General features: G+C 45.5%; 1 protein-coding gene across 1 annotated transcript in view; it reads left to right on the forward strand.

Annotated features, from left to right (window-relative positions):
- Window positions 1–7,304: 7,304 nt before the first annotated feature.
- The window catches only part of LOC143216224 (headcase protein-like), a 207,044-nt gene continuing 199,356 nt past the window's right edge, over window positions 7,305–14,992 (forward strand). The window contains exon 1 of the mRNA XM_076439089.1: window positions 7,305–14,628. Within this exon, the coding sequence (XP_076295204.1) occupies window positions 13,871–14,628 (758 nt within the window). The 5' untranslated portion in view covers window positions 7,305–13,870. The remainder of the gene's footprint in view (window positions 14,629–14,992) is intronic.

Genomic DNA, 14,992 nt, shown 5'->3' on the forward strand with positions numbered 1-14,992 from the left:
GCAATATTTCCCATTATCGACGGGTCAGCCGGCTAAAATAAATAAATAAACAACATTAAACCGCATCGCGAATCAATCTCGTCAAAGGCACGCGTCTCCGCTCAAACGAACCATAGGAAGCTTTGCTCGACCCTCGAAAAACAGCCGAGAGCGGAGAAACCGGTCAAAGCGGCAGAAAGAGAAATAAGAGGAGAAAGAGGAGTGGTACAGCTCGAATCGGATTTATCCAAAGAGATTTAATCCCTGAAAAGAGGTTCGCGGTCAGATATCCGAGTTGCTCGAGTGAATAGCCGGGGACACGTGAGCCTGCAGATGCGCACAAAAGCCTCCAGATTGGACACGTATCTTTCGCCAGACCAGTTCCCCGGGTAACGTGTGTACACCATCGGGGTATACACTATATAGGCTACCCAGAAAACTGACCGTGAGGCTTTTGTCGTTGATCTACACGCGTTGCTTCGTCCTGCGGTCGGCGAGCAACGCGTCTTAACCCAGTTTCGATCGAGGGTTGTTGCGTTGTCATCGACACCGGCTTCGAAACTTTACTCGGCCACTGTTTCCACAAGCGATCCAGGTGAGCAAGATGCACTAAGTGCCAGGTGGCTGCAATTCCGAGAGGAAACGAGCAAGAAAACAAAGGCAGAAGGAAGAGATAATGACATACTCTTATGCAGAAGCATGCGCTGTCCCTGACCAGAAAGAATTAAAGTGAATGCACTGAATGGTTTAACAAAATTTCTCTGGATTGTTACAATTAATGTTACAAACTGTTCACTGCGTTATTCCATAGAAAAAAATTGCATTAAAAAAGTGGCTAGTACAAAGTGGAGTTGGCTAGATGGTTCAACTGGTTCATAATTAACCGAGCAACACGAGAATAAAGAACCTACGTATTGTCAGACGTCATACAAAACCAACATGCTAAAAGAATCCAACCGAACGTCTCCTTGAACATAAGGTCTTAATAAAAACTCCGCGGAATCCTTTCTATTGAAGAACTGATTAAAGTATGCAAAAGATGGCCGACTCAAACGGTGTAGAGTCCTCAGGAGTCCCGCGGTTCCCAGCGGGGAACACTGCTGCTCCATTCTCGAAAGATCAGGCTCGATAATTTCGCGGTTTGTAGCGACGATCGTGTCTCTGCGATCATTATCGAGGAATAAAGAGGACTCGGAAGGTCCCGGAGATAACGCGTAATCCGTTGGTCGATGGGGTCATCGGATTCTTATCGGGACGAGGCTCTCGCCTCGCGAATTTCTTTCTTTTTCCATGGTGCGCCGTGATACTTTCCGTTTATCGAAGACAATCCTTATTATTGGAAGTATCGATACCGAGACAGTGTCGTTTACCGTAACGTTTCCTACAACTATATACATACATGTATGTATATGGAGAAATAGAGGGACTCAGAGAGAGAGAGAGAGAGAGAGAGAGAGAGAGAGAGAGAGAGAGAGAGAGATAAAGGGGATAAAGAGGAACCGATGGGACGAGCAGTCTCTCCGATCGCAGTAACGGCACACAAACGGGACGCTTGTTTCGAAAGTCGATGGACGTTACCGAAAGAGATAAGGCACGGAGAGATTGCGAATAATACAACGATCTAGGCACAAATGCTCTCATAGATATACAGCGGCGGGCGAAACTATCGAGCGCGGCCGTGTTATCGTTCTGCTGATAGCTGGCACTAGACGCGAGTTACGTAACACTTAGGGTCAACGTATCCACTAGCTTTATGCAATTGCATGTCGGTACGCTATGAATAGCTTTGCCTAGCGACGGAAGTAAGCCGAGTCTACCGTGAACAAATTAAACGCCAAGCCGAGAACCGTTTCGCCATCCCACTTTATTCTCCCCCCTCCCCCTCTCTCACTCTATCCTACACTTTCCCCTCTTTTTCGCACTCTTAATTATTCTCGCGATTCACCGACACTCACCTTCTTCGTTCTGCTGCCAAATTTTTAAAAAGTTCAACCAACCCGAATTTGGCCATAAGGGATGAATTTTTTGGCAACAGTCTAACTTCTTCTTTGCACTTGTCATCAGAAACAAATATTTCTCTACCAATTCTATTATTTATCAGAGAAATTTTTTTGACAAGTCTATTTTCTTCCTGTTCACTTCTTACGTCTTCGCTGGCACAGTTCTTCGTCCGAAGTCTACCTTCGAAGTGTATTTTCGGTTTCCTCTAGATTTTCATCTGCGAAGCTTAGAGCCACCTACATATTACACTAGAACAGCTGGTTTATTGGAGACCGTTAATTAGAGTTCTTTCCGCAGCGCGTTCGACCGTCACGTCAATTTTCGTTCATTGTACCGGGACTCGTTCAAGGCCGCGCGATTCCTCTTGAACTCTCGAGGGATGCGAGAGGAACTCGAACGCAATGAACTTTGCATGCAGATTTCCCGCGGAATCCTTTGTACCTTTGATATCGCGGAAACCGAGAGTCAAAGAGCAAGACTGCACAACACACGACGAATTTTGCTTGTCGTGTTTTGCAGACACGGTCGCGATACAGAGAGAGAGAGAGCCGTAAATCTTCGAGTTTTCCGCGCAGTCAATTATCTATTAAACGGGTTTAAACGGGCAACCAGATTACGAGCTCAGGAGATCCCTGCAAAGCCGGAATCCCCGCGAAAATTGCATCTTCAAAGGCGGAATGAAATTTTCCCCGAGTAATCTCTCGCGGAGCGGGAGAGACGAGCCCGAAGAACATTTGTACGTGCCTTCTAGCGGGATACTAATTGCTTGCACACAGGCCGACGTGAATTACGAGATGAAATTAATTATCGCGTAACCCTTGATATTCGGAAGCCCGACGAGGAACCGTCGACGGCCTAGACGAGATCGTTTCGACGCGGTTACGAGCCGATCGAACAAGAACGATGGCTTGATTTAATTTCCAATCATACCGACGAGCTTCGCAGAAATTTTAACAGGTATTCGCGTCAGCATACTTGAGTCTTCAGGAACTGTATATCAGAAGGTCTTCACGAAGCAACTTTTCTAATCATATTTTACAATTTCTGCATGCTAATACAAATACATTGCAACTCATGGAATAACCAGCATTTTAATTTTATTGCTACAGCGCAGTTTAAGAATTAAAGTGCACTGTACATACTGGGTGCACATCAGCGTTTAGGATTCATTTTTAGGGATTAAAAGTTTTATTCAGCCCTCGACAGCGCGTCCGCTGGCGTATGAACACATTCTCTTCTAACAAAATAGCAACGGGTTGCGAGTTTTTAATTTTTTTTCGTTTATTCTGCGAAGTATACATACTTTGATTTTTAGAGCCATGACCAGGGCAATTTGAAATTGTAACTCGTTCATCTCCATTCTTTAAACGAGGTAAAAAATATTTCCATCACGTTATGCACACCTCCATATATCGTCACATAAAAACAATTCCATTCCCTCATCTACATATAGCTGCGAGACTCAGCGATTTCGAAGTATCCTAAAGGGGCGCATTCGATCGGAGGGTAATCTGCGTGGGTGCGGGAAACATCGAAAGGGGTGCGTGCGCCCGCATCTACCTGAAAACCCTGCTGCCCCGTAATCAATAGAATTCCCCAAAACCAACAGAGAACCGAAAAAATAACTCTTCTAAAACCAACATGAAAAACCAAGGTAGTAACCGCAACAAAAGCAGATGATGATAAAAAATTTCTTCGTAAACGTTATTCGGAATAAAGTTTCATAATCAGCAGGTTTATACAACAGTTTCAAACAGTTATTCTCGGACCCGTTCCGAGCTCCGCCATGTAGCAACAACTCGCTCGCGGAAACGACTGGGATGATGGTGGTCGCGCCGGGTTTTACGGGGCTCGGGACTTTACGAGCTTGTGCAACCCCCGGACTGCAGAGGGCGAGAAAACCGGGAATGCAACGGGCATGCGCAGCCTGAAACCGAAAGTGCACGCCCACCCGGCACCGCCGCCCCTGAACCTAGACCTACACCCCCGCTTTCCAGCACCCCACGGTCAACCCGGTGCCCCCAACCTTCAAAACCCCGTACGCCGAACGATCCGGTATCTCCACCCCGTAACAGCGAGCTAGAGCCGCTCCAAACTGCAGCCCGGCGACTTTGAATCCATGGCTTCCGCCTGCGTATTACTCCGAGCATTTTTTTTACGGTGAATATGCACAGTAACCCCCGAATTTGTTCACCGAATATTCCCCTTTTTTGCTGACCATTGTGTTCACGCAGTTACCATTCCGTTGGCATGATTCTATGCACTTTTTAACCCTTCAAGCATTCTACCTTAAATAACTCTAACGAGTTGAAAAAGTGTATTGACATTATTTCAATATGTCGAATGTTTCATAAAAAGTAAAAAGTATTTAACACTAAACCTACCGAGCCTTAAAAGTAACCGGTACATTTCCCTTATAAAATTAACAAGATTGATTTGATTTAGACTTTGTGTGGCTCCTATTGTAATACGTGCTCTACTAAAGATATCTATACACCCATTTCGTATAGAATTACTTTTATAATTTCAATAATTGTAAAGTAAAAAATCTGGAACCGATCGTTTTGACCGGCGGTGGTTTAGTGTTAACTTCCTCCAGACCAAATTGCTAAATCTGGTGCATACGACCTTAGAAAATTCCAACGTGCCCAAAAATAATAATTTCAAGCTTTCCCACAGCCCGACGCACACAACAACAAAAAATAATAAATAGGTCAATTAGACTCACCTGACTCTTCCGCCACGAGGAAGCCCACTTTCCCCTCCGATCGTGCTCAGATCGGAACAGATGTCAGTGGGATGACTTTAAACTAGTTACGGAAGGAAGAACCGCCAAAGAAATGATTAATCTTCGTTATTCCTCGCTTCGGCGACAAAGGGTGGTTCCCTTCTCTTACGTCCCTCGATTCTTCAATGAAAGAAATTCGTCTTCCGTGCGATTGTCTTCGGTGCCGTTTCACCCTTCGGGATTTTTAATCGGGCACCTAGCACCACGTTTCCTTAACGCGTGAACCACCGATGGTTCTCCTCCGTGGCCCTTTTCACTGTGACATCTGGTCCCCCCTCTCTAAACACGAACCCCCCGTTTCGAGTCTTGTACCAGGGCTAAAGCCTCATTCACGGTCACCGTCCTAGAAACCCGAAACGATCAAAACAACTTTTTCATGCGGGGCCCTCTCGAGGACGCCGCTGGATTATCCTTTTTCGGATGCCTTGTCGTCCTGTTACCGGGGTGGCAATTCTCTTCTGTCCCCCATCCCATCGCCCTCTCTCTCTCTCTCTCTCTCTCTCTCTCTCTCTCTCTCTCTCTCTCTTTCTCTCTCCGACTCTCTTGTCACACGTTTGCGTCGGCCAGAACGAAATTCAAACATCAACTGACCTGGATAAATTCCCTATCGAAGTCGACGGCTTCGGGACATGCTACAATATTTACTCGATTCGATATAAACAACCGGAAAGCCATTGTACAGACGACGGCGCGACGCGACGCCTCGAACTCGGCGACGTCGTGCGAAACGACTCGAGGAGCGTGACTCTCTGGTCGTGGGCTTTATTTATTGCCTTTTCCGGGTGTTCGTCACGTGAGAATCGTAAAATGTCGAACAACTCTCTCGTGGTTGCGGGATTTTTAAACAAAGAGAGCAGAGGGTGCGTTTTCACGCGGTAGCCTGGCTGCGGTGGCCTTCGATGTCTCTTCGATGGGCCAGACCCTTTCAAAACACTATTCCAAATAAACCAACACTAAACTTTTTCTCTCTAGTTACTTGGGGCTCTTCCGTGAATAGAGGTTACTTCAGGGTTAACGCTCGAGGTCACAATTTGGGCCTCAAAGAAACTTTTTTCTGCGTCGAATTCTTATTTTTATTGTGCGATGGTTTAAACATGACAACTGAAGTTTCATAAACGGCAGATGTTGTTACACAATCTAATACTGTCCAGCACAATTTAAACGTCCACTAATCTTATTTGCTTCAATCTTTATATAACAATTTACCAAAGGAGATATACACACGTTTGATAAATTTTTTATAGCATTTCAGGATTGAATGACGCACAAGACATAATCTCGATAGAGATATCTCCTCGTTGCGTCTTTTTAAGCTGCTCATTTGTGTTCTTATCGTGCGATTAGACTCGGCAGATGCTCCATATCATCATCCTCATGACGTGTTTCTAATAAACAACAGCAGCTAGACGTATGAAACTTGTATACGTACCTGCTTTCGCAGATTTATTAGGTTATCCGAAAATTTCCCAAAAAGCAAATGGCGTAAGAGGAAGCTTAGGTAGTAATAAAATATCTCGTGTTATACAGTGTGAGTCACTTAACGTTTATCACCTCAAATAACTTTGTTGTTTTTAAAGATACATTAAATGTTTTGAGGACAAAGTAGAATGGTAAAATGGGGCTCATACAACACCAAAAAACTTTTGTTTTTATGTCAATTTTCTTAGAGATATCAAGGTCACCTTCATTTTTTAAAATGGAACCATCCTTTTTTAAACATCTACGATGATAGTCCCTTCCATTACGAATTCAGTGACTATAATTACTCAAGGTCATTCAAGGTCACGGACAGAAAAAACCTGATGTAGCGATATGTGACACGGATGAGAATGTCGGGCCAGAACTGGAATTACTGTACTTTGACTCGTGCTTGCTTCTCGGGCAATTTCTCTCGTACTCACATGTGGATTGACAGCTATAGCTGTTAAAATATTAGTTTCATTGTCTTCAGTAGTCGTGGGATTCTTTCGTTTTCGCTTTCTTACATATACTATTCCAGTATTTCTAAACAACTTGTAGATGTTAGTAAAAGTCATCTTAGAAGGACTGTTTCGCTCAGTGTACCTTTTTTGTCTGCATTCACAGTAAATCGTTATCATGTCACACCTTTCAATCATCGAGTAAGACATAACGGAATCGCGTTTGGAAACATACTGTTAGTAAATAAATCGCAACGTAACCGCCTAGAGGATGTTTGAAAACATTCCATAGTATTGAAGGACCTTAGCATGTTTACTACAAGTCTCACTGATGATAAACGTATTCTGCTTACATATTTTAATTTTATACGTTTTTTCTGTCCGCGACCTTGAATGACCTTGAGTAATTATAGTCACTGAATTCGTAATGGAACGGTCTATCATTGTAGATGTTTAAAAAAGAGTGGTTCCATTTTAAAAAATGAAGGTGACCTTGATATCTTTAAAAAGAATTACACACAAAACAAAAATGTTTCTGGTATCGTATAATCCCCATTTTACCATCCAACTTTGTCCTGAAGACATTTAATGTATCTTTGAAGACAACAAAGATATTCGAGGTGATAACGTTAGGTGACTCACCCTGTGTAACAATCTGAAACGTGCACCTTGCGAAAGAAACTTTTCGGGGAATTTTCTTTCGAAATTTCTTTGTCTCCGACGTAAAGCGGGTCATGGAGACTGTTGTTGCTCGAGTCGAACGTTATGGTGGAAAAGAATGGCAGAGAGTCAATGATGCCGGCGTTATTTTGATCGTCCCGCGTTATTTATGGCCCTTGTCGTTAGAGAATTGGGAGTCTCACGTTTCGTAACAGCTTTACGATCGCCGATAAAATTATGCAACGTAATCTAATACGTATCTCGTTTCGCCGGTGTCCCAGGAGCCGGCCTCGGCCGCGTGGTTTTCGCTCGCACGAGCACACGCGAGCCGACAGCCGGCCCCGAAAATCGGCTCTTTGTTGGAACGTCGCGCGTCTCCCGATGCGATAGCGCCCTGTCTTTTCGCCCGGTGCCCCGTGGGAATTGCACCAAAAAATAACCCCCGAAAATATCCCTATATATGTATTGATAGCACCGTGGTGCTTACTCCACACGCGCCCGCGTGCTACATTAATTTTTCATACTAATGTTGGGCACCGTTGTTCCTTCGCGAGCTTGCGTGGGCGTCGATAATCGGCCGCAATATGCGTGCCCGTTACCAACACGTGCATCCCGTGATAAAAATTCGCAGACGCTTGCGTTCTCCGTAATCGTCCCTCCCTCTCCTACATTTTTGTCTTTCTCTCTCTCTCTCTCTTCTCTCTCTCTTGCCTCCTTTGTTCAACAGTATTACAACGAACGCGCATTTTTAGGACACACGAGGGCGATAAGGGAATGGACGGAAACTACGGTTACAGAATGGCTCGCCGATTTATAATGGGTCGTAGGAGGATTCGAATGCTCGAGAATTTTTAACTCGATCGCGTGATTACTTCTTTTTTAGCTATACATTGTAAACTAGTGAAATTTCGCAGTCTATTTATCGGGAAAAATTCACAAAAGCACATAAAGTTCCGCAAAATGACGGAGGCGCGCTCCGTCAGCAACTATGTAATAATTCGGCGCCAGAGTCGCCGTGCGTCGCGCAAGATGTATGCAAATTGGCAATCTGCGCGCATTACACCGTAATTCATCGAAAGCTCGGCACATCCCCCGGATCTTTGATCATAATTTACATCGCCGGTTCGACATAATTCTCTGCAGAAGCGTTCGAATACTTTCGCCGCCCACCGTGCATATTTCGCGCGGTTTATTTTCGGCTTTCGCGGCAGCATGGCTCTCTTTCCCTCCCCCCTTCTCTTTCTTTTTTTATTTCGCCTCACCGCCAAACGAAATCTCTGCCATTAATGACCTTCGCCGCAGATAAGCCGAGCGGCTCGATAAGGGACAGCGCAACACCGCCAGCCCGTTAATATATGTATATCTGTGCTCGTTGTTTGTGCAATTCGCTGGTCGGGCTCTCGCGATAAACTGGGACCCACGGTGAGAACACAGCCCGAGAGGCACCGATGTAAAGCTTTGTCCACATTTGTTATCACGGTTCATTCTGCTGCCATACAATTTTGTCAATGAGCAATATTTTCTCTAAATTATTTTTATGCCTTGAATGTAAATTAATCTATGAACACCCGAGAATATAGAAATTTACAATAACCTTGTAGTTGGTCGACAACAATAAACAAGTTTCCGCGAAACAATGGCCAACTTTGTCTCTTTGCTTTCTTGGCTTGTTTACGACTTGAGCGAGATCGTTTTGAACCACTTTACCATTTTGTTGCCGACAGATTATACGCACAATTAATACGACGAAGTAGAAATTGGCATTATTACCAGCTGGTAATCGGCCAACATGCTTTCCACGATTATACAATGTGCCAATGATATAATAGGACGGTGCTAAGGCTTGAGAAAATGCTAGAGGTTGCTGCTTACCATTTCAAATTTATTTCAGAATTTCTTTTACACGAGATCTACAGTGAATTAATCCTTCCAACGTGTCGAAGAGACTCGTTTTAAACAGCAGAATATTAATGATGGAAGTTTCAGGTATCGGACGCAGTAAACGGATTAAATTAAATTTAAAATTGATCCCAGAGCGAACCTCGTTAGCAGCTGGATGAGATTACGAGTAACGAAATGGAATAGCCAATATGTGGACATAGCTTTAGCGACTCGTCTCAACTCGCTCGCAAACCGAAGGTACATTTATCAATAAGCGGACCGGTGATATTTCCGGATCGCGGTTTCCAGCGCTGTAAACACGAGATCCAGTTGCTCGATAATCGTGCTCGCTGCACCATCTTTTTTCGATAATTACAAAAAGGTACCACCCACAAATCACAACAATTTAGTAATGTGTCTTCAAGTCCATTACCCTGGATACTCTAATAAATATTTCACATGGCGATCGTTATCTCTTAAAAGGCAATTGACCTTGACATTAAAAATCCCTCGTAATCTCAGATCTGATATCGTTCCGAAAATATTTACCCGTTTCACGATACAATCGGGAAGAAATAAATCTCCTGCGATCATCAACCAGCTCTCGAGCTTTCAAAGACTATGATAAAACAAAAAAAAAGAAGCAGAAGAGGCAGTACCGCGCATTAGCGTCATCGTCTCGGTCCAGAATAGCAAACTAACTCTAAATAAATCTCGTCAAGTGGCCGAACGTTTGAGCGGCTCGGCTGAAAAATAAAAATAAATATAAAAGCTCACAGGATCTCTCGGCGACCGCAACCTTGGATAAATTTAAAGATGGCCGACGATCATGACCGCCCTCGTCTTTCCTCGCACGCTATGTATATCGTTCCTCACACTTTTTCTTAAGAGTTCAACGAACGCCGAACAATTTCTCTATACTTTCCGAGATTGTAAATAAACCGTATTTACACTTAGTAGTATGTACACTTTAGAATGTTGCGTAATTCATTGGGCGTCTTCGGGGACAAGAATCTTTTGTTACCATTCAGTGTTCGTTGTTAAAGCTGTAGATGTTAGTGGTATGTAGTGATGTGTGGAGTTCGTCGAAGTTACAGATTCGAATATGTATTCAGTTTGCGAAGGATGAAAGGTGAGACTGACATAAACAAATAGTTGAAATCATTTCTAAGACGTCCTACGTCGTTCATCGCTTCTTCAGGCTCTTACAGAGCGAGACTCTTAAAGATTTCGGGTGACTGTATATTTTCTCGGGACGAGGCTCAGTGGGACAACTGTATAGTGGAACAGACTATGTAACTCTAGAAAGTAGGGTACGTTCATTGTGTATACATATATGGAAATATTTAGGTCCATGTTTTCTTTTATAACATTTTTATTTTCCAAAGGTCCTTATAGTCTGCTCATTACAATAATATCTAAAGTTCTCTAATGAATTTGACCCTGCCAGAGCATCGATAAGAATAGAATGTTCACGTGAAGCAAATCTTTTCCGCTTCTTCCGTTTTCTTGCCGTCAGCGGGAGTAGCCAAAGGTCGCACGACCGTTTGAGGGTTAAACTCACAATGTGACTTGCATTCGATCAAATCTGTCCGTGAAATTTACTTAGAGGCGGTGATTAAAGCGCGCCGGAAAGGAAACACGCTCGTTCCGGCAAGATCAGAGGCACAGCCTGTGAGTATGTACAAGTATAGTCGCCGCGGTGCAAAAAGGACCGCAACCATTTCTCTCGAGAATTCGACGTAATACACCCAAGGGCCAGGGGGGCGTAAATATTTACACCTCGCGAGACACGTAGCCGTTTCATACTAGCAGCCCGCTCGAAGCGAAGGTACACACCAGCCAGGAGTCACATTCAGGAAAAAGAGAAGCTTTGCTATTGAAAGAGAAAAAAAAGAGAGAGAGGGAGAGAGAGCTCACCACGGTGTGTCTCTCACCGGTCGCTGGATATTTACTGACCACGTGACACACGGTGTCACTTCAAAGCAGACTGACGTTCAATTTTTAGGGCGAAGGTGTGTCTCGTGCTTTTAGCCCGTGAAAACGAGACAGATAGGCGTCCCGAGACCTTACCAGCTAGTATCTGCGTCCTCGCCGAACCAGCATCGCGTTGCTGCACAGGTTGAACCCGTTTTTACAGCAGTAGGACGTTTCAAGGCCCGGCCACCTCAATTTCAGAGCCGACTGTTATGTTCGAATGGAAAATCTGCTAAAAATTACATTCAGCGGAATGGTTCGCCAGGTATAAATAAAAATTATTGGAAGAATTTAGTTTAATACGCTATACTCGTAGCGTTACGAATTTTTATCCGATACAAGGACACGATCTTAAGTGTTTGTGTGATTCTATTTTAAAGTTTGAACTCCGTGACACGGCAGCAATGCGGCATACAATGTTGCATACACGAATAGCGCGGTACATTTAAATCGAATTAACCTCGAGTATCTGCGAAGGTCGCTCAAGAAAAAAAGGAACAACAATTCATATGCATTAGGCATACGCGTCAACGTGTAATTGATTAAGGGGAATGCTTCGTGTCATTGCTAATTAGAAATATACATATGTACGTTGAATGGGACACGTACGGCGTGTTTCTTCTCTTGGAACGCCAACAGCCGGGAGCTGATTCGTAGAGAAACTCGCGAAAACTTTCGAGCCGCGTGGTGTTGCCTCGAGAATTTACTACACGAGATATTTTTGTCTAGAGACAGACGAATTCAAAGTTCAAGTTATAAATTGAACTCGCTTTTATATTCAATGCTGCGAGATTCAGTACTGAGAACGATTAATTGGTATGTACGTACTGCATATTAAAAATTGCGAGACGGATGATACTGTAACTCGTGAAACGGCAAATTTATTTGCAAAACGTGTTTGTAGTTTCAGTTGTTAGCTTCCGTGCATTTAACGGAGTTAAACGTTATGCAACACATCCGTACAGATTCAACATTTATCTTCGTGCCGAACTGTGTGCCAATAATCGAGTTGTCAGGTGTACACTTCCCAAACTCCAGTAAGTGAAACTTTACTTAACCGTGTACATTCGAAATTGGTCGGTAAAAAATTCTTCATCAATATTAACGTGTTTCAATGTTGTCGAAGAAAACGTGTAACCGGTTATTGACATAAGAGTTAAATCACATGTCCACTTCTCCAAAAAATGTCTAATCAAAATCAATATCCCAAAATCCCACCCTCACCGAAAACCGAAAATCTCGAAATTCCGAAACCGTCGGGACCGTCTCCGCGAGGCGCGTGAAAAATCGTGGATCGGTGTTCCATGAGAACCGAAAGAAAAAAGTGAATAAGAAAAAAAACAGTAAAAAAATCGACGTCGCATAAAACACGTCGGGAAGCCGCTCCGTCGGTGTAACGTTCTCTGTTCGTGCACGTACGTGCGCGCACACGCGTCTCGGGGATTATTCGCGGAGGCCTAGTCGGCCGGCGTTCGAAAAGTAAAACGCGCGCTCGCGTATGCAGCGCCGGCGTGCCGTTGGAGAGAGGAAGAGATCTGCGTGAGCGCGAGAAGGATGGAATGACGGAGCGGTGGCGTGCGCCCGTCGGAGGGACGACAACGGCGCGCATCGATTGGCGCGCTAGCCGTGACCCCCACCACGGTGCTTTCGCTTTCACCCAATGGGGCCTCACTTTCGCGCTCGGCCGCGCGCCGAGCCAGGGCAACCGGCACGCTGTCGTCGTTGCCGGCGCTCAGTGAGTGGTGCACCCTACGTGCGAGCAAGTGTTTTGTCGTCGTGGACTCTCTCTCCGTCAGCGTGGCCGCCGCGAGCAAAAACGGGAGAGCAGAGAAGTTACGAGGAGCCTCGGTGTGTTGTTTGTTGCTTTATCCCACCCCCGCGTACACATATATCCACCGGTATATATATATATATATATCACCCCTGAACGAAGACCCGGCGCTGACAGAACTGTCTTCGCTCTTTGTGTTCGACTTCGTCTTCACTTCGCCTTCGCATTAGTCGTTCCACGTCAATCATTCGAACCGGCCGGGCTCTGGAGACGCGCTCTCGTCGCGAGCGGAACTCTGCGTGTTCGAGCAGTGCGCGCGCGCTTAGCGCTCGGTGACCCTGACATTCGGGACCAGCTGCCACACGACGTTGGACCACGATCATTGTTCATCGAACAGATAGTGTACTCTACGTTTACGATCATCTCTGAACCGCTCTTGTCGTCGTTGGACGTGTCTCTCTTGGTATAGTGACTGGTACCACCGGTGACCTTGACTTTGGTGCACGTTCTACGCCCACGAGATAGAGATCCTTCGGGACGGTCGCGCGTGGATCTGCCTCTTGTGTCTGTTTGTTATTCGATCGTCGAGGGATTGTTCGAAATAAAAGCTGTTTTTATTTTTTGTACGCGGGAGTACTTCCGATCGAATCGATCGATGAATGGGTGTGCGTGATCGGGGACCAGGGAGACGCGGGAATTGCGTGAAGATGAAGGAATAGTGGCACTGTCCCTGTGGTCGTGTATCTTTTATCGAGACTGATCCGAGGATCTTTTTCAGCGATACGTCCGGCCGGAGTGTGTTTCTTGTATACGATTTCCGAGTTGGTTGCGAAGAGGAGCCAAGCGAAGATAGAGGTTACGGCGATCGCAAACGGTTCAAGGATTTTCGGGGCGATGGCACCGCGTCGTCACGCGAACGGCCACGGTGGTCCGTTGCTGGAGAACGGTGGAGCTGGAGGCGGGTTAGATACAATGGAGAACAACAATCTGCTGGCACAGACGCAAGCAACGACCCGCTGTTGCACGCCGACCGGCGAGTGTCTTCGGGGCGATGCGCTGATTCGGTTAATCGCTCTGCACGACACTGTCAAGGTGTCCTGTAATAACGACAGCTGCCCCGTAGGACAATTCATGCATCGCGAATGCTTCGACGCCTGGGAGCAAACGGTGCTCACCTACTTAAAGAGCTGCGGCAGAGCACGCAGCTGGTCCGAGCGGCAACGCCACCAGAACCTCTGGACCAAGAAGGGTTACGATCTGGCGTTCAAGGCCTGCGGATGCCGATGCGGACGCGGCCATCTCAAGAAGGACCTCGACTGGATGCCACCCGGGTCCGGAGGAAACGCTACCGGGAACCGACCCGACGAGAACGAGGCCAAGAAGAAGAAACGACGCAACCGACAAAACAGCAGACCCACTCTAGCTGTGTCCGCCGGACCCCCAAGCCATGGGAATCACGTCACCGCGAATGGACGCGGCACCACCGAGGTTCAGTTGATCGAAAACGGACGCGGCAGGGCTGGATCCTTGTCCTCCAGCACCGGGTCCAGCTCACCTCCTGCCACGTCCGAACCGAGTGTCAGCCCACTGCATCAACCGCAGGCCATCATGAAGAAGAAGAGCAAGGTCGACTTCTTCAGCGATCGAGCACGGTGAGTTTCTTAGTACAATTGATCCGCTACCGATGTTTTCACTCGCGGCTTTGTACATATGTATGTACATATATTCTTCTTTGCTTTCCGAATGTTTTTGCTGCGGTGTTGATCCTTGTGCCAAGACCTTGAATTTTGTTTCGTTTCTAATCAATAGTTGAGCATTAAGATAAATGTAGTCATACAAAAAGTATAAATTTTCTTTTCCCTTCTACAACAGTTTTGGGGATAAAGACGTTTCAATCACTGTAAGTGTAAAGTAAATGTTACGGCAACGGGTTAATTGCTCACCTTGCAATTAATCTTCTATAGTCGTCAATTTGAGACCGAAGGATCAATACAACTGAGAAAATAAGTGTCAGCC

Source organism: Lasioglossum baleicum, chromosome 15 (genome assembly GCF_051020765.1).
Source record: "Lasioglossum baleicum chromosome 15, iyLasBale1, whole genome shotgun sequence".
Classification (NCBI taxonomy): Eukaryota; Metazoa; Arthropoda; class Insecta; order Hymenoptera; family Halictidae; genus Lasioglossum; species Lasioglossum baleicum.